Below are 19,496 nucleotides of genomic sequence, written 5' to 3'. Positions count from 1 at the left end.
TCGACTCGCCTGCGTATCCGGTGGTGCTGGGCATGCCCTGGTTGAGTACCCATAACCCATCTATTTCGTGGCAGGAGAGGGCTCTGATGGAGTGGTCTGCCCAGTGTGTGGGTCGATGTTTAGGCGTTTCCGTAGGGGCTACCTCGGTGGAGAGTCCAAACCAGGTGCCCGCATTGCACGTTCCCCCTGAGTATGGGGATTTGGCTATTGTGTTCAGTAAGTCGAGGGCGACGCAGTTGCCTCCCCATAGGCAGGGAGATTGTGCGATAGACCTCCAGGCAGGAGTTGCGCTCCCACGGAGCCATGTGTATCCTCCGTCTCAGGAGGAGAAGAGAGCTATGGAGACTTACATAGACGAATCTCTGAGACAAGGATACATACGGCCCTCCACTTCCCCTGCGTCTTCGAGTTTCTTTTTTGTAAAGAAAAAGGATGGGGGGTTACGCCCGTGCATTGACTACCGTGGTCTCAATCAGATCACGGTGAAGTACAGTTATCCACTCCCGCTGATTGCGACCATGACGGAGTCATTGCACGGGGCGCGTTTCTTCACTAAATTAGATCTCAGGAGCGCGTACAACTTGGTGCGCATTAGGGGGGGCAATGAATGGAAGACAGCCTTTAGTACCACCTCGGGCCATTACGAGTATCTTGTCATGCCATACGGGTTGATGAACGCTCCTTCAGTTTTCCAATCATTCGTGGATGAGATCTTCAGGGACATGCAGGGGCAAGGGGTGGTCGTGTACATAGATGACATTCTCGTGTACTCGCCTACCCGAGTTGAGCATGTGGCCCTGGTGCGCCGAGTGTTGCGGAGGCTGTTGGAGCACGACCTGTATGTCAAGGCAGAGAAGTGTCTGTTCTTCCAGGAGTCGGTCTCCTTTTTGGGTTATCAGTTGTCTGCGTCAGGGGTGAAGATGGAGGTAGACCGGGTGTCAGCCGTGCGTAATTGGCAAACGCCAACCACTGTGAAGGAGGTGCAGCAGTTTCTGGGGTTTGCGAATTACTACCGGAGGTTTATCCGGGGTTTTGGACAGGTGGCAGCTCCCATAACGTCTCTTTTGAAGGGGGGTCCGGTGCATCTGCAGTGGTCAGCCGAGGCGGACAGGGCGTTTGGGAGGCTGAAGGACCTGTTTACCTCGGCCCCGGTGCTGGCGCATCCGGATCCCTCTTTGCCATTTCAGGTAGAGGTGGACGCGTCAGAGGCCGGTGTAGGAGCCGTGCTTTAGCAAACGGTCCGGCGCGCCACCTAAACTCCGCCCCTGTGCTTTTTATTCCAAGAAGCTCAGTCCGGCGGAGCGAAACTATGACGTAGGGGACAGGGAGCTGTTAGCCGTGGTACAGGCCCTAAAGGTGTGGAGGCACTGGCTTGAGGGGGCTCAACACCCTTTCCTCATTTTGACGGACCACCGTAACCTGGAGTACATCCGGGCAGCGAGGAGGCTGAACCCTCGCCAGGCGAGGTGGAATATGTTTTTGACCCGGTTCACATTTAAGATCACGTACATCCCTGGGTCACAGAACGGTAAGGCAGACGCACTGTCTCGGCGGTATGACACGGAGGAGAGGTCCGTGGAGCCCACTCCCCATACTGCCGGAGTCTTGTCTGGTGGCACCGGTAGTGTGGGAGGTCGATGCTGAACTCGAGCGGGCGTTACGCACCGACCCTAGTCCACCTCAATGCCCGGAGGGTCGGAAGTACGTTCCGCTCGAGGTTCGGGATCGATTGATCTATTGGGCTCACACGTCACCCTCCTCTGGACACCCTGGTATCGGCCGGACAGTGCACTGTCTTAGTGCCAAGTACTGGTGGCCCACGTTGGCGAGGGATGTGAGGGTTTATGTTTCCTCCTGCTCGGTGTGCGTCCAGTGTAAGGCGCCTAGACATCTGCCTAGGGGTAAGATACTACCCCTGCCCGTTCCACAACGACCATGGTCTCACCTCTCGGTGGATTTCCTCACTGACCTTCCTCCTTCACAGGGGAATACCACTATACTGGTCGTTGTGGACCGGTTTTCTAAGGCCTGTTGTTTGCTCCCTATGCCGGGCCTTCCTACTGCCCTGCAAACCGCCGAAGCCCTATTCACCCATGTGTTCCGGCACTACGGGGTACCCGAGGATATTGTGTCTGATCGAGGTCCCCAATTTACCTCCAGAGTCTGGAGAGCTTTTATGGAGCGGTTGGGGGTCTCGGTGAGCCTCACCTCGGGTTACCACCCGGAGAGTAATGGGCAGGTGGAACGTGTGAACCAGGATGTGGGTAGGTTTCTTAGAACATACTGCCAGGACCGGCCAGAGGAGTGGGCAAGGTACGTTCCCTGGGCCGAAATGGCCCAGAATTCCCCTACGCCATTCCTCCACTAACCTAACCCCTTTCCAATGTGTGTTAGGTTACCAGCCGGTTCTGGCACCTTGGCAGCAGAGCCAGATCGAGGCTCCTGCGGTGGATGAGTGGGTGCGGCGCTCGGAGGAGACATGGAACGCTGCACACGTCCACCTGCAGCGGGCCCTCCGTCGTCATAAGGCGAGCGCCCGATCTCCACCGCAGTGAGGGACCGGTGTACGCACCTGGTGATCGAGTCTGGCTCTCTACCAGAAACCTGCCCCTCCGCCTGCCCTGTTGGAAACTGGGTCGGCGGTTTGTAGGGCCATTTAAAGTCCTGAGAAGGTTGAACGAGGTGTGTTACAAATTACAACTACCTGTTGAGTATAAAAGTATTAACCCCTCGTTCCATGTGTCTCTTCTCAGGCCGGTGGTAGCTGGCCCACTCCAAGAAAGTGAGATCAGGGAGACTCCTCCGCCCCCATTGGACATCGAGGGGCACCGGCGTACTCCGTGCGGTCCATCTTGGATTCGAGACGTCGGATGGGGGTCTCCAATATCTAGTGGAGTGGGAGGGTACGGCCCGGAGGAACGGTGCTGGGTGCCGAGGAGAGACATTTTGGACCCGTCTCTCCTGACGGAATTCCATCGTGGGCACCCGACGCACCCTGCTCCGCGTCCTCCTGGTCGTCCCCGAGGCCGGAGTCGGCGCACGTCTGGAGCCGCGCGTCAAGGGGGGGGTACTGTCACGGTTTCGGCCGAGGCTGCCTCTCTTCCTTGCTCGGGCAGGCTTCGGCGTTCGTCGTCTCCGGAATACTAGCTGCCACCGTTGCATGTTTCTATGTTTGTTTGCTTTTGTCTGATTGTTGTTACACCTGTTATCGTTTAGTGTAATTAGTGTCCTATAAGTTCTCGTTGTGTTTGTCTAGTGTTGTGTGTTATTGTTTTCACTGTCGTGCGTATTGCTTGTGTCTATACAGTTTGCTCGGTTGAGCTGCTCTCCATTTGTATTTTTGGAGTATTTTGTCGCACGTGTTTAGTGCGCCCGTTTGATTTCGCCTGCGTGCGGAGTTTCTCGCCTCAGGGCATTTATTTTCGTGCTGTGTTTATTGCTAAACCACTAAAGTCTTTTGACTTACTTTGTGCGTCCTGCGCCTGATTCCACCACCACACCCACCTACAGCTACACTGACAGTACAGGTGCAGTGATCGGTAAGGTGCTCTGACAACTGATGCTTAAAGTTAGTGAGGGAGATAAGAGTCTCCAGCTTCAGAGATTTTTGCAGTTCGTTCCAGTCATTGGCAGCAGAGAACTGGAAGGAATGGCGGCCAAAGGAGGTGTTGGCTTTGGGGATGACCGGTGAGATATACCTGCTGGAGCGCAGACTACGGGTGGGTGCTGCTATGGTGACCAATGAGCTAAGATAAGGCAGGGATTTGCCTAGCAGTGATTTATAGATGACCTGGAGCCAGTGGATTTGGCGACGAATATGTAGTGAGGATCAGCCAACAAGAGCGTACAGGTCACAGTGGTGGGTAGTATATGGGGCTTTGGTGACAAAACGGATGGCACTGTGATAGACTACATCCAATTTGCTGAGGAGAGTGTTGGAGGCTATTTTGTAAATGACATCGCCGAAGTCAAGGATCGGTAGGATAGTCAGTTTTACAAGGGCATGTTTGGCCGCATGAGTGAAGGAGGCTTTGTTGCGAAATAGGAAGCCGATTCTAGATTTAACTTTGGATTGGAGATGCTTAATGTGAGTCTGGAAGGAGAGTTTACAGTCTAACCAGACACCTAGGTATTTGTAGTTGTCCACATACTCTAGGTCAGACCCGTCGAGAGTAGTGATTCTAGTCGGGTGGGCGGGTGCCAGCAGCGTTCGATTGAAGAGCATGCATTTAGTTTTACTTGTGTTTAAGAGCAGTTGGAGGCTACGGAAGGAGTGTTGTATGGCATTGAAACTCGTTTGGAGGTTTGTTAACACAGTGTCCAATGAAGGGCCAGATGTATACAAAATGGTGTCGTCTGCGTAGAGGTGAATCTGAGAATCACCAGCAGCAAGAGCGACATCATTGATATACACAGAGAAAAGAGTTGGCCCAAGAATTGAACCCTGTGAACCCTGTCGCACCCCCATAGAGACTGCCATAGGTCCAGACAACAGGCCCTCCAATTTGAATCATTGAACTCTATCTGAGAAGTAGTTGGTGAACCAGGCGAGGCAGTCATTTGAGAAACCAAGGCTATTTAGTCTGCCAATAAGAATGCAGTGGTTGACAGAGTCGAAAGCCTTGGCCAGGTCGATGAAGACGGCTGCACAGCATGGGCAAGGTGCAGAGCTGGTGGGCGGGGTAATGGTAGCCAGGTGGAAAGCATGGCCAGCCGTAGCAAAATGCTTGTTGAAATTCTCGATTATTGTAGATACAGTGGGGGAAAAAAGTATTTAGTCAGCCACCAATTGTGCAAGTTCTCCCACTTAAAAAGATGAGAGAGGCCTGTAATTTTCATCATAGGTACACATCAACTATGACAGACAAAATGAGAAAAAAAAATCCAGAAAATCACATTGTAGGATTTTTTATGAATTTATTTGCAAAATATGGTGGAAAATAAGTATTTGGTCAATAACAAAAGTTTCTCAATACTTTGTTATATACCCTTTGTTGGCAATGACACAGGTCAAACGTTTTCTGTAAGTCTTCACAAGGTTTTCACACATTGTTGCTGGTATTTTGGCCCATTCCTCCATGCATTCTTTGTCCTCCAAACACGACGAGTTGAGTTTTTACTAAAAAGTTATATTTTGGTTTCATCTGACCATATGACATTCTCCCAATCCTCTTCTGGATCATCCAAATGCACTCTAGCAAACTTCAGACGGGCCTGGACATGTACTGGCTTAAGCAGGGGGACACGTCTTGCACTGCAGGATTTGAGTCCCTGGCGGCGTAGTGTGTTACTGATGGTAGGCTTTGTTACTTTGGTCCCAGCTCTCTGCAGGTCATTCACTAGGTCCCCCCGTGTGGTTCTGGGATTTTTGCTCACCGTTCTTGTAATCATTTTGACCCCACGGGGTGAGATCTTGCGTGGAGCCCCAGATCGAGGGAGATTATCAGTGGTCTTGTATGTCTTCCATTTCCTAATAATTGCTCCCACAGTTGATTTCTTCAAACCAAGCTGCTTACCTATTGCAGATTGTCTTCCCAGCCTGGTGCAGGTCTACAATTTTGTTTCTGGTCTCCTTTGACAGCTCTTTGGTCTTGGCCATAGTGGAGTTTGGAGTGTGACTGTTTGAGGTTGTGGACAGGTGTCTTTTATACTGTTAACAAGTTCAAACAGGTGCCATTAATACAGGTAACGAGTGGAGGACAGAGGAGCCTCTTAAAGAAGAAGTTACAGGTCTGTGAGAGCCAGAAATCTTGCTTCTTTGAAGGTGACCAAATACTTATTTTCCACCATAATTTGCAAATAAATTCATTAAAAATCCTACAATGTGATTTTCTGGATTTTCTTTCCTCAATTTGTCTGTCATAGTTGACGTGTACCTATGATGAAAATTACAGGCCTCTCTCATCTTTTTAAGTGGGAGAATTTGCACAATTGGTGGCTGACTAAATACTTTTTTTCCCCACTGTATACCTTCCACAGCCCATGAAAAGACTCAATGCCCTAAAGCCTTCAGCATGCTTTGGTTCGGCTAGGCGAACCGAACAAGTGCGCTTGCATACTCCTTTAAAATACCTTTGCTTGAAAAACGAGAAAAAAAGCGTCAATACTACTGTTTGTCCATCTTGAGACGCTGTAGCCAATATACACTTCCTCAAAATAGTCAGAATTAATCTAAGATAACTCAAGAAATCTGTAATAATTTTTTATGTTTTTGCCAAGGAGCTCTTAGTCACGCAATTTTACATCTAACTAAGATGTTTGGTTCAGTATTTCTCAAGTGAAGAAATTTGCATGAAAACGATTCGTCTCTCATTCAATGAAGTGTTGACCAATCACTGACAAAGGGTCATAGACTTCGGCTACCGACTTCGGCTTGCCTCAATAATTTTTTGGGTGTTCACGAACAGGCGAAAAACCCTTGCCGAAGACCAAAACGAACCAAAACGTCACAAAATGTCATCATAATATATGCACAAACTGTTCCCGACTGTTTCGAATGGGAAGCATGCGGAGGCCTTAAGTCTAAATCTTCTTTAACAAAGGAACCTAAAGATTAAGAGATGGGGGGTGGAGATGAAGTGGGGGATGGATTAACCATGTGGTAGTAAGGTATCACAGCCATCCAAATCAACACATCTTTCTCACATTGAAAGTACTCTGTTTGCAGTGGCTTGTAGGAAAATGCTGAGGCAATATTTGTCAGAAATGGAGGGATCCACTGAATCACAGTAACTATATGACTTTTTATTATCCTACTTTTTCCCATAACATCATTTATTTACTAACATCATGATTTATGTATGGACAGAGATTGGTGCACCTACCTGGTAGAAATGGTTTTCACATGGTGTACCTACTGAATTCTGTCTGGATAGCACTCCACTTGGATATCCCAAGGCTAAAAATATTTGCCATTCAAACTGGATAAAATGGTCTCACTCAAAGACATTTTAGATTATATATTTTTGTAATCCGTTTTTAGTCTTAAGCTGAAAGAAAATAAAATAGTTATTGTTCCAACTTCAAACATCGGAGCTACTCAAGTCTGGTAAATCCTGTTGGAATTGTAGGAGAAATAACATGGGGATTAGATCTAATTCCACAACCCACCACCCATCAGGTTGGAGTGGCTCACAGCTGCCACTACTAAAGCAGCCAGTCTCCAGTGAGAGCCACTGGTACTTAGGTTCCTGGTCATTGAAAACTACATTTTAACAAGCTATTTTACACTGGGATATTCTGTGCTGCTGAAGTTAGTAAGCATGTATTAGATTTAAGGTGAACATTATGAATTATAATTATTCACATGCTGATAATTGTTTACCTACAGGGAAGGATGTGACTCAAGGCTCTACGCTGACCTTTTTAACAGGGAGCACATGTGTGCCTAAGTTGAACAATTTTGGAGCACAAAGAAATGTAGGAGCACAATGAAAAATATTTGAGGTAACAAGCTGTTTTCTTTGTAGTAATGATGCAAGCGCTCAGTGTATCATCCATGGCACTCATGGCCTGCGGTACAGTGAAGGAATCATTGCAACGATTATCATCTGGGTGATTTTATTCTAAGCGCACTGGTGCTCCTAAATTAAAATTCTAGGTTGTACAGCAAAATATTTAGGTACATATGCAAGTAAAATGGTCGCACTGTAGAGCCCTGTGACTCATGTTTTCCATGGCAGAGTGCATCATGTTGAATTACAGCACTACAGAGCCTTCTAGAGCATCTCCCCGTATTTGACTGCAGGATTGATTCTTGGTACACTCATTTTCCTAATTGTGTTCTCAAGTGGGTTTCTGGTAATGCAAACACTACTGCCATTAGAAATTACCAGGGATGAATTAGAAATTAGAGATGTCTATCCAACCCATAGGGGAATGAAACAACCCACAACCAGGGAAAACACAACATGTGCTCAATGGATTTCGGAATCATTGTAGAAATGTTACTACTGATACATTTCCATTTGCTAAATATATTACAGTAATGTAATGGGTGCCTACTCATGACTCTCAATTGCTTCCTTTCAAAACATTCAAAGACAATTGTTCCATTATACGGATATGACTTGCACAGTGCCTTGAAAGATGCAAAATATATATTTTGAACTGCTCTCTCAATGATGCGTTTTATTGTGCTCGGCTGGCCATGGACTGTTGTAAATCGATTCCTTCTGCAGCAATCAAACTGAGCACACATGCAATATCTCTGAGATGTATCAGGGCAGACTGGTCTGAGATATCCCTTCTCTGCTCTACGCAGCAACAGGTGATAGGGGGCACGTTTTATAGTCAGGGCACGGTGTGGTGTGCTTTGAGCACTGAAACATTGAGATTGGTGAGAAGTCACCACATAGAACAAAGAGTATAGAGGCAGAGAAGCAACTTTAAAATGGAGTCTGACAGTAAGGTAAAAATACATGGAAGGATAGCCCTGAAGTGGTCTTCAGTGGCATTGACTTAGAGGAGGTAATCATTATAGGTTATCTCATCATGGTATATGGCATACTGTGAAATGGTGTGGTGTAAAGTATTGAGTGGCAGGGTTGACCTCCCTAGAAGTAGGAGAAATCAGTACACTTGCAGCACTTTTCTTTTTTAGGGGGGCGGGGGGCAGTTCCAATCATCTGTAAATGTCATGAGCTCTGACGGAGGGTTTGGATATTTGTGCTTTGTGCACATCCTGGCTGTGTTAAATGTGTGCTGGCTCTGATGACTAACTGAATGATTATACAGTGACCTGCACTGATTTATTTGAGAGAAAACCAGTGTGTGCTTCAGAGTCACTGTCTGTCTGGGAAGTGTAGTGTTTGACCTCTCACATCCACCCAGCTGAATGAACAGACAGTAACACTTTAAAACATGACCTTCAGCTTCACACATGTAGCAACTGTTCCACTCAGATAATAACATTCTGATCATTCTAAATGAGAGCGTGTACTGACACTGATCGTATGATTGGTAGAGTTTGGAATCTGAACACCAATTAGTTGTGGTTGTTGGCTGCAATTTGTTGAACTGTGTATGAAGATTGTACTATGGCTAAACAACACATTTCACTGCACCTATCCGTTTCTTTTAAATGCTCCGTTGTAAGGCAGGCTATTTGCATAATAGCATTCAGTTCTGCAGACAATGTGGACTGTGATTTAAGAATGTGATTTTTAACTGGCTCCTATTATAAGAGTTTGGATGGAAGATGTGGCTAAATGTAGTTTTGAAGTTGTTGTGAAGAGAAATGCAAACCCTTTTCACCCCGATTGGAATGTCTACTCCTTTGTGCACTGTCTACTCCTCTGTGCACACACTGTCACAATGTTTTTCATGGGCTTGCTGTGTCACCACTGCCACCTAATGTGCAGTGCCTAAAACTGCATGCACTCTATTCAGAACGTCACATACAGCTCCCAAACAAAATCACAAGCTGTATTTTTTGGGATCGAATGTCTAACCTATATGGTATATATTGGTATTACTGACATTGATTTTATGTGACAGTCAGTGTTTGGTCTAATTGGTTATTTTGTTTGAAACCCAGGTAAAAGAAGCCATGCAGAGGATCCACGACAGAGGCAACATAGGAAAGCTAATCCTGGATGTGGAGAAGTCTCCCACTCCTTTGGTAAGTACACAACCCAGACCTTTTTTTCTACAAAAACAAGTTATTGATAAGTGGTCTAAAATTGCACATGCATTCAACAAGTTTGAAAAACCTTGAGGAAAAAGGAAATTATTAAATAGCATCATGACTCACCACAGTGAGCAATTATCCCCAGAGAACTCTTGGCCAAAGCAACACATGGTTAGGTTTGAGGTTCCTAGGTAACACTAAGTCTGATAAAAATGAATATGATATCTTCCAATGACACTGGTTTCTATGGTGAGTCAAAGCAGATCCTCCACACAACAATCATCTCACCATTCCCTTCGATTGTAAATCCTGTGGTTTGCAGCTAGAAGTTTTAGGTCAAGAGGAGACCTAGTTAGCTGTTGTTGACTGATAAAGGTAGCAGCAGTAGCTAGCTAGCTAGCTTCACGACTACCTAGCTAGCTAACGTTATTTAGGTTGCTAACAACAAAAATATTAGGAATATAATGACAAAGCAAAGGACAGAAACGACTCACACTTGAAATAATCAGTCTACATTTATTAATGTATTGCTGTTATAGTAAAGTGCCCTAGTAGTTGTATTGTGCGTTTCCAAATCCTGAATCCATCCATACTATTTGACTTAGTGCAGCCGGGCTCGGGCAGTCTGCCCCAATGCCTCCACGTGGGAGCTAATTTGAATATCCAAGTGTATGCAAGTCTAATTGGTTGAGCTGTCAAATCATTTTTTATTTTTTTTCTGTATACGCCCAATCCACTCTGTTGTTTCCTAACGGGCTAAGCAGGGACACAGAGAAAATCTGCTTTTTAACATCTTTAATTATAATTTTGTATTATTAATCTATTTAATACATATTGTAATTCATTGTAGGTAATATTTCATAAGAAATCTGGAACACTGGACAGATACTTGAATATCTGAATCCTTTGTTCTTCATCTTTGGATGTTTTCTTATAGATACAGTTTGTGCAGTACATGTTGGGTATTGGTACTCTATTCTGTATTTTGAGAAATTACAATGTGTTCTGTATTCTCTGTAGATGGCCAGTGACAGCACAGAGACCAGTGAGGCTGGTGAGGAGGAGGAGGAACATGAAGGGGACAATGACAACAAGGAGCGCATGCCCTTCATCCAGTAGACCCAGGCACGGCACCACAACTGGCCTGGACACCTCAATGGAAGGAGGTGGAGCGGGGGATTAGTCCCATAACAGACTACTCCACAACCAGAACTACGCACCGCGAACTCAAACCGTTGTACAGTATGTGAGTGTATGTTTGTGTGCGTGTGTGTGTGGGTCTGTTGTCTTTGTGTCTTTTGTTATGTAAGATGTTTGAAAGACATATGAAAACTCATAAGACACTGGTTGTCAAAGTTGCCAATCAACTAAAGTGCCATTCACTATCCAGTATTATGATGAGCATTGTGTTGCTGACCAAATTATGTTAAGAGATGCTTAGACCTATCTGCAGCCTCATCGTTGTTCATTGTCTTCTATGGCAACCTTAACAAGGGAGCAAAGTAGGAACGGAGTGAATAAGTGGTTGATTGAGTGGCTTTTAGGGAAAATAAGAGATTGAGTGTGAAAGAGAACAGTAAGTGAGTGAGAGTGAACCAGCACACAAGTGATATTGACCATGCTTGTACTCATGTCTTGGTGGTTGAAAGAATAGGGAAACAAGGAGGGTGAGTGTTAAAGTAAACGTCTCCTCTAAGCTATTTTCCACTTTCTCTTTTACCACTATTATGATAACTCAGAAGTGAGATTCATTTCAGCTGCTTCGTGAGCACTAGTCACTCTGATCACCACATTACCACTGAATACACAGCAAACCCAGAGCAGATTGGCCCTGGGCTATTTACCTCCACCTGCTGCAGTGAGTATTATCAAAATCACTATCTGAGATCGTTTCTCATCCCTCCTCCCTCAGGTTATCTTCAGCAGTGTGTGAGCTAGGAGAGCGTATTAGGAAATGCCACTGTAAATGCCTACTACCATGTTTACCGACACATTAGGGATCCGACCTTCTGCGGTGTTGTTATGGGGTCACTAGTGCCTTTGAGCTAGAAGTCTGCAGCAGTCTTGTAGAAGATTTCAGTATTTGAATTGTACCCATTCCACAGACACTGGATTTCATGGTGGTTCAGCCAAATGCCAGGCAGCATTCTGAGTGTGTGTTTCCTACATTTCTGCAACTAATGAAAATAAGAAAGATAACGTCAGCTTTTGGCATCATCCATAGTCCACATTTCAGACAAACAATGCAGAGAGAAATGGCGTGGTAGTCAGGTGATGATAATGCTGATTAACCACACCCGTTTCTGTTTAGTCTGTGTTCTTTATGCATGTGTGTAAGAAGTTGTGATATGTTTACCTGCTGGTGCCTGTGTATAGTGTACAATGCCTCCCAAACAGAGTGCCACAGAGAGGGAGGACTAAAGACACATTCACTTACAGATGAGCTGATGGGTCATCAAAAATGGAAGTACTATTGCTGTGGATACCACAGGACAGGAGTTATTCATATCAGGTGTTAACATCTCATGTGAGATGGAGTATGACAACTATATTGTGCTACTAGTATTATCCATATGGAAAGTGTGAAATCGTCCATCGCACAAAGCTATTTATTCATAAAAAATATGAAACTACCATTGATGTACGGAGATGAAAGCTATTGAGTTGCCTTGTTATTAACAGTAATACTAGCTAAGGCAGATGTGTTTCATATAACTGCAAGCTTAGATATTACCTTCAGGAGGATTCCCAAACCAAAAATAAATGTACAGACACAATATAAAACAGCATACAATGTCTTGTAACTTTGCAAGTGAATAGAAAATATGATACATTTTTGGATGTACCCTACTGTCTGTATGGGAAGAAAGGGCCCAGTTATTACATGGCTGTAGTAGTGATTGGAAAGTAGCCAGCTGTGCTTCTCCAAACGAACCACCCACTGGTGAAGCAATCCAGTTTCACACATTTCATTGATCTTTCATTTGCCACTCACAACATTCCTATGATCTTTAATTAATTAGCTAAGTCACATTAACTGTCACAACATTTGATTGAAATATTTTATTAGCTACATCATAACATTGCACCTATTTCCTTTCATGATAGACTTGACAATGATACTGGAAATCAAGTATATTAATGAAGGAGAACAGTACATCTAAATGTGAATGTCTCTTTGGGTTTTCCTGTTAGTCTAGGTCTAGAGAGTCTAGAGTAACTTGCAGTGTGTATGTGTGTGTTTCCATGAGAGGTCATTATGATGGATAGTCAACTTGCCTTAAAAGTAAAAAAAGATAAACTATCTAGGTGTGTTTAGTACTGTAGCTGGAGCCTGATTACAGACTTATATGAAGATATTGTTTACCTGTATTTGTTGGTATTAGTGTTTTTGTTATGTTGTACTGTACGTAGTCTAGTTCTGTTGACATGAATAAATGTATCTGCAGAGCATTCTGGGAAGGCTGTGTGTTTTTCTTGGCCTGTGCCATTTTCAGGTTTTCTCCACAAGCCACCCTGTGAAAGACTCCCTATAATATTACACTCTCTCATAGGCTGGGGTATTTCTCCTAGAATGTACAGTATGAAAAATTATTTACTTTAAGTAGCGCTGCCATTTGATATCTCATCTACTATTTCTTATGTTCTTATCTTATTAGGTCATAAGGATTCAACATGAATTACTGATTTGCATCTCTCCCAATCACCTTGAGTCTTGACATTCTCTTATCATCCCTTTTCCATTTATAGCAGGGGGGTATGTAACACCTTTATTATGCAATATAAATTAGGTTGGTCCTTCGCTATTTACTGACAGGCTGGTGGCCTTTCACAATGCCACCACTACAATTTCCTATAAATCAAATACAACTGTGATAACAAATGCTTGACCTTTAATCAAGTTCCTATCCCCCCACAATAACGTAACTCAAATGGGTGACCTTTTTTTCCTTCTGACAATGTGCTATTTATAGCCACTATCAGTTAAGTCTGCAGCATGTATCTCTCTGACTGGCATAAACATAACTTATGCAGAAGGTCTTTTACTTTCTTATGCTGCTATGCTGTAATCTATTTGAAATATGGATTGCATCCCTTTAGCATTGTGTAGCTAAACCACTTTAACTACACTACCAGTCAAAAGTTTGGACACACCTACTCATTCAAGGGTTTTTCTTTATCCAAATATATTTTATATTTGAGTTTCTTCAAATAGCCACCCTTTGCCTTTATGATAGCTTTGCACACTCATGGCATTCTCTCAATCACCTTCATGAAGTAGTCACCTGGAATGCATTTCAACTAACAGGTGCCTTCTTAAAAGTTAATTTGTGGAATTTCTTTCCTTCTTAATGCATTTGAGCCAATCAGTTGTGTTGTGACAAGGTATACAGAAGATAGCCCTATTTGGTAAAAGACCAAGTACAAATTATGGCAAGAACAGCTCAAATAAGCAAAGAGAAACGACAGTCCATCATTACTTTAAAACATGAATGTCAGTCAATCTGGAAAATGTCAAGAACTTTGAAAGTTTCTTCAAGTGCAGTCACAAAAACCATAAAGCGCTATGATGAAACTGGCTCTGATGAGGACCGCCACAGGAATGGAAGACCCAGAGTTACCTCTGCTGCAGAGGATAAGTTCATTAAAGTTACCAGCCTCAGAAATCACAGCCCAAATAAATGCTTCACAGAGTTCAAGTAACAGACACATCTCAACATCAACTGTTCAGAGGAGACTGTGTGAATCTGGCCTTCAAATTTGAGATTTTTGGTTCAAACTGCCGTGTCTTTGTGAGACGCGGTGTGGGTGAACGGATGATCTCCGCATGTGTAGTTCCCACCGTAAAACATGGAGGAGGAGGTGTTATGGTGGGGGGTTGCTTTGCTGGTGACACTGTCTGTGATTTATTTAGAATTCAAGGCACACTTAACCAGCAAGGCTACCACAGCCTTCTGCAGCGATACGCCATCCCATCTGGTTTGGGCTTAGTGGGACTATCATTTGTTTTTCAACAGGACAATGACCCAACACACCTCCAGGCTGTGTAAGGGCTATTTTACCAAGAAGGAGAGTGATGGAGTGCTACATCAGATTACCTGGCCTCCACAATCCCCCGACCTCAACCCAATTGAGATGGTTTGGGATGAATCGGACGGCAGAGTGAAGGAAAAGCAGCCAACAAGTGTTCAGCATGTGTGGGAACTCCTTCAAGACTGTTGGAAAAGCATTCCAGGTGAAGCTGGTTGAGAGAATGCCAAGAGTGTGCAAAGCTGTCATCAAGGCAAAGGGTGGCTATTTGAAGAATCTCAAATATAAAATATATTTGGATTTGTTGAACACTTTTTTGCCTACTACATGATTCCATATGTGTTATTTCATAGTTTTGATGTCTTCACTATTATTCTACAATGTTAAAATAGTTTTAAAAAATAAAGAGAAACCCTTGAATGAGTAGGTGTGCACAAACTTTTTACTGGTACTGTATGTGGTCATATTGCACCTCTCAACGGCCCTAGACTATTATCTAGATGAGACCAGCGTTCTAGAGTGTTGTTATGACATAGTGAGTACTTTTCAATGTTGCTCTTCAGGTTTTGGGAATGAATTCATGCAAATGGTTTCACACAGACATTATATTTACCGTACCATTACATCTAATCAAATTGGAAAGGTATCCCTTAATGTATTTGTAAGTGAGGCCACGTGCCTCTGAGACGCCCATTGGGCATCCTGGCTCTCTCAATCAGACAGCAGAGTTTTTCTTAACACTGCACCCCTCTTCCATCTGATCTGTCTACTCGACAACATCCAACACTAAAAATAAAGTCTGCTGCACCAGTGCAGGGAGCTGGACTTCCTCCGCTCTAATAAGCTCCCTGTTTTCCATGGTTACACAACAGAATCTCTGTATTTCCCTCACATTTGAATGAGATATAATTAGAGTTGACAAGCAAAATGTCATCATCCTCATAATGTTTTGATGCATTGGGAAAGCTATCTATGCATTTGGTCATACAAATCATTTTGCTGACATGGCATATAAAATAACAAATCTCCTCTTAGCCATCTATTTCAGGATTAATTTACCATGGGTCAAATGTATCTATGCACAGGGGAGTGATGGAAGGTCAGATACAGAAGCTGTCAGATATGCTCATACAGAACATTCTGTGCAGTGTTGCAGTCAATGAATTTACGGCTTGTTTGTGAAATGGATGTGAAAAACGCTAAATGAATTGCGCCTTGTCCCAAGTAAATATTTATGAATGGGCAGAAACAGGGGCATCATTGTTGTCACTCCACCCATGGTATTTGAGTTCCCCCTGACGTTTGAAAAAACCCAAAGTTACATAGTGTCAGCCAATGAGAGGTGAATCCCTGCAGGAGCAAACAGTGGGCCTGTATATAGTGAACTGCCCACAGTGCTTTGGGCTCCTGTGTCGTCAGTGTTAAAAGGTGTGCCCCTTTCTTTTGTCGCGAATTTAGTGCAGACATGTCGCGTCTGGTTCTCCCCATCTTTTTGGTTCTCTCTCTCACCTTGCTCCACCAGGGATATAGCCGTCCATCTCGTACCAGGAAAGCAGTGCCAGCACAACAGAGAGGTAAAACTCACCACACACACTAAACTAAACGTCAGTGGCTCTACTATGTTTTTCTGTACATTTTCTCTCTGACATGCCTGCCTGCTTGTCTGTGTTTCTATGGCGATGCAGATGAGGATGATGTAAAGTCACAGCTGGAGAAGCTGTGGCAGGAGGTGAACTCCCTGAAGGAGATCTCGGCTCTGCAGACAGGTATGCTGAAGTGGCTGCTCTGTGCGCTCATACTGAGCTCTGCTTTATGGCCAGGAACGATTCAAAGAGGGAATGCCTCTCATGGGGGAAACAGTGCAGATTTAGCAGTTACTGTATGTTTCTTATGGGTTAGGCAGGTGTATACTGTATGTACCTTTGGTACATGCACTCTTAGAAAAAAAAGTGCTATCTGGAACATAAAAGGGTTATTCGGCTGTCCCCATAGGAAAACCCTTTGGAGAACCCTTTTAGGCTCCAGGTAGAACCCTTTTGGTTCCAGGTAGAACCCTTTTGGGTTCCATGTAGAACCCTTTTCACGGAGTGTTCAACATGGAACCCAAAAGGGTTCTACCTGGAATCAAACAGGGTTCTCCTATGGAGACAGTCGAAGAACCCTGTTGGAACCTTTTTTTCCCTAATAGTGTGGAATTTATGCAGAGAAATTATGATTTTATATTTCTTATGGTAATTCACACTAACCCCAGACATCAGGGGTTAGCGTACACTTTCATTTGCCATTTACTAATATGCTCAGTCACCAGTAGAGGGCAGGAGTACTCTTACCTAAAACCTCATGACTTGCAGCAGCAATAATGATGTTGAGAGAGCACTGAGTCATGTGCTGGGGAAGATAATGCAAATGAATGTCTTCATAAATGCCTTGGAGTGCATTGCGTAATGTATGATGATGGATATAAAAGTATTATGATGAGACAGGTTCTTTATACAGGGAGGGTGGAAGAACATAGTGTTACAGTCTCATACAGTATGCCTCTGTCTGGGTTCCCTACCACTGAAAGGGCTTATGTCTTATTTTGGGAACTTGGTTTAGGAAACATGGATAGAGATGAAAATATTTGCTTGGTCCTACTAGTCCTCATTATGTCTGATTGAAATTCTATAGATTATAAAATATCAGTGAGACAGTGGTCCTCTGTAGCTCAGCTGGTAGAGCACGGCGCTTGTAACGCCAAGGTAGTGGGTTCGATCCCCGGGACCACCCATACACAAAAAATGTATGCACACATGACTGTAAGTTGCTTTGGATAAAAGTGTCTGCTAAATGGCATATTATAATATAAACCAATATGTCATGGAATTACTTATTTTGTATATATTGCAAATTCTTCAGTAATATTTGAGCATGGTAGGAAGGGAATTTGCCTGAGGAAGTTTGAAGGAGATAAATGCACTAAACTGCTTCCCTATGCTTCCAGTTTGTCTCCGTGGCATCAAAGCTCACAGGAAGTGTTACCTGACCATCGAGGAACCCAAGCACTACCATGAGGCCAACGAACACTGCATCGCATGGGGTGGAACCCTTGCCACTCCACGTGACCTCAATGAAAACAATGACCTGAGGGACTATGCCAAGAGGAGTGCGCCAGGTACCAAGGAGTTCTGGATCGGTGTGACAGACATTGTGAAGGAGGGCCAGTACGTAGACGTCAACAGCATGCCCATCAGCTACTTTAACTGGGACAAGACCAAGAAGCAGCCAACAGGGACCAAGAGGGAGAGCTGTGTTGTGCTCTCACTGGCTGCACAGGGAAAGTGGCATGATGAGGTCTGCCTTGGCAAGAAAAAGTACATTTGTGAATACCCCATTCCCTAACTTGTGTACCACCATGCAAACCAGATGGTTGTTGACAACCTGATGATCATTTATGCTGGTCATTAAAAAATACATATGAAATGGTACCACACTGGTTTGTGAGTCTCTCTTTCACCTTCACTGAGTCGTCTGTATTATAATGCTAATCAAAATGTCCAATTTACTTTAATTTATGAGTTGGTGACTTTGTAGAGAAGTTGACATTCTAGGTAAACAATTAACAATTCCCTTCTGTACTCCCACTTGCAATAATGATTGTTAATGTGTTCATTTTTATTTGTTATTTTAAAATAATGAGTGGATAGGGCACACTGCTAGGCCTACCCAAAATATGCCAGGCAATGATTGGTACAGCACTAGCTCTTAAAATATTATATTCCAATCTGTGATATTGGCCATAACAGACAGACATAAGCTACATCCAAACATATATCTATACACACATACATAGGCCTACAGACATACAGGTAACTGCCAAAATAAAGGAAGCACCAACATAAGACATACATTGTCTTAATAGGGCGTTGCGCAACCACGAGCCAGGACAGTTTCAATGCACCTTGGCATAGATTCCACAAGTATAAGCATTTTCCACCACCATCAACAAAACACCAAATTATGGAATTTCCCGTGGAAGAGTGGTGTTGCATCCCACGGGAAATTCCATAATTTGGTGTTTTGTTGATGGTGGTGGAAAATGCTGTCTCAGGCGCCGCTCCAGAAACTCCCATAAGTGTTCAATTGGGTTGAGATCTTGGCCTGCCCAGCATTTGTATACATGACCCTACGCATGATGGGGTGTTAATTGCTTAATTAACTCAGGAACCACATCTGTCTGGAAGCACCTGCTTTCAATATATTTTGTATCCCTCATTTACTCGTGTTTCCTTTATTTTTGGCAGTTACTATGGAACGCCGTTTGGGTCTTTGCGTGTCAAAAAAGATACACGTCAAATAACTATTTGAAGTATCAAATAACACTATTTGACGCGTCAAATAAGCTTTTAATTTGACACGTCAAATAATAAAATGATATTATAGAATGTTGTGTATGCTGAATTTGCATGTGCACCGAATGGGAAAACGTCTGTGTGAGCATTTGAAATAAGAGCAGGATCAAACGAGCAGGATCAAAAATGTTTGCAAATATCTTTGATACAGATGTTATTAGCAACTTCTGGGGTAACTAGCTAGCTTTAGCTTGGTAACGATGATCAATAGAAACTGCAGTCATTTTCAATATTCTTAGCAATGATTTAGGAATCCATGTGAGTGAGTTAGCTAGGTAGCCACTTAAATTTGAAATTGAATTCTAACGTTATAAACAGACAGTAAACTTAATCTGGCTGGTGAGGCTTGACCGGACCTGGTAATGTGTTGAGAAAATAGCCACAATAAGGATTACCCACAATTGTGTAATTTGCGGGTTGCCTTCAAAATAAAACTTCCTCTT

The 19,496-nt window shown here is 43.8% G+C and overlaps 2 protein-coding genes across 2 annotated transcripts in view; both read left to right on the top strand.

Moving 5' to 3' along the window:
* LOC121559479 (synaptic vesicle membrane protein VAT-1 homolog-like) overlaps positions 1-13,084 on the top strand; it is a 33,491-nt gene extending 20,407 nt beyond the window's left edge. The window contains exons 8-9 of the mRNA XM_045214114.1: positions 9,539-9,622; positions 10,652-13,084. Of these exons, the coding sequence (XP_045070049.1) occupies positions 9,539-9,622; positions 10,652-10,750 (183 nt within the window). The 3' untranslated portion in view covers positions 10,751-13,084. The remainder of the gene's footprint in view (positions 1-9,538; positions 9,623-10,651) is intronic.
* Positions 13,085-16,067: 2,983 nt separating this feature from the next.
* Positions 16,068-18,129, top strand: LOC121559484 (tetranectin-like protein). The gene is made up of 3 exons (XM_041872722.2): positions 16,068-16,236; positions 16,348-16,428; positions 17,646-18,129. The coding sequence occupies exons 1-3, from the start codon at positions 16,128-16,130 to the stop codon at positions 18,041-18,043; spliced, it is 588 nt and encodes a 195-aa protein (XP_041728656.2). The 5' UTR covers positions 16,068-16,127; the 3' UTR covers positions 18,044-18,129.
* The last annotated feature ends 1,367 nt before the right edge of the window (positions 18,130-19,496 follow it).

The sequence above is a fragment of the Coregonus clupeaformis genome, unplaced genomic scaffold, assembly GCF_020615455.1.
Source record: "Coregonus clupeaformis isolate EN_2021a unplaced genomic scaffold, ASM2061545v1 scaf0196, whole genome shotgun sequence".
Taxonomy (NCBI): domain Eukaryota; kingdom Metazoa; phylum Chordata; class Actinopteri; order Salmoniformes; family Salmonidae; genus Coregonus; species Coregonus clupeaformis.
Note: the sequence above shows the minus strand (reverse complement) of the source record. Positions and strands in the feature narration are given on the sequence as shown.

Excerpts from the sequence above, each read along its gene's own strand:
- LOC121559484 (XM_041872722.2), top strand. The coding sequence starts at position 16,128 with ATGTCGCGTCTGGTTCTCCCCATCTTTTTGGTTCTCTCTCTCACCTTG. Across the intron at positions 16,237-16,347 it reads AGTGCCAGCACAACAGAGAG|ATGAGGATGATGTAAAGTCA; the intron begins GTAAAACTCACC and ends ATGGCGATGCAG. Across the intron at positions 16,429-17,645 it reads GATCTCGGCTCTGCAGACAG|TTTGTCTCCGTGGCATCAAA; the intron begins GTATGCTGAAGT and ends CTATGCTTCCAG.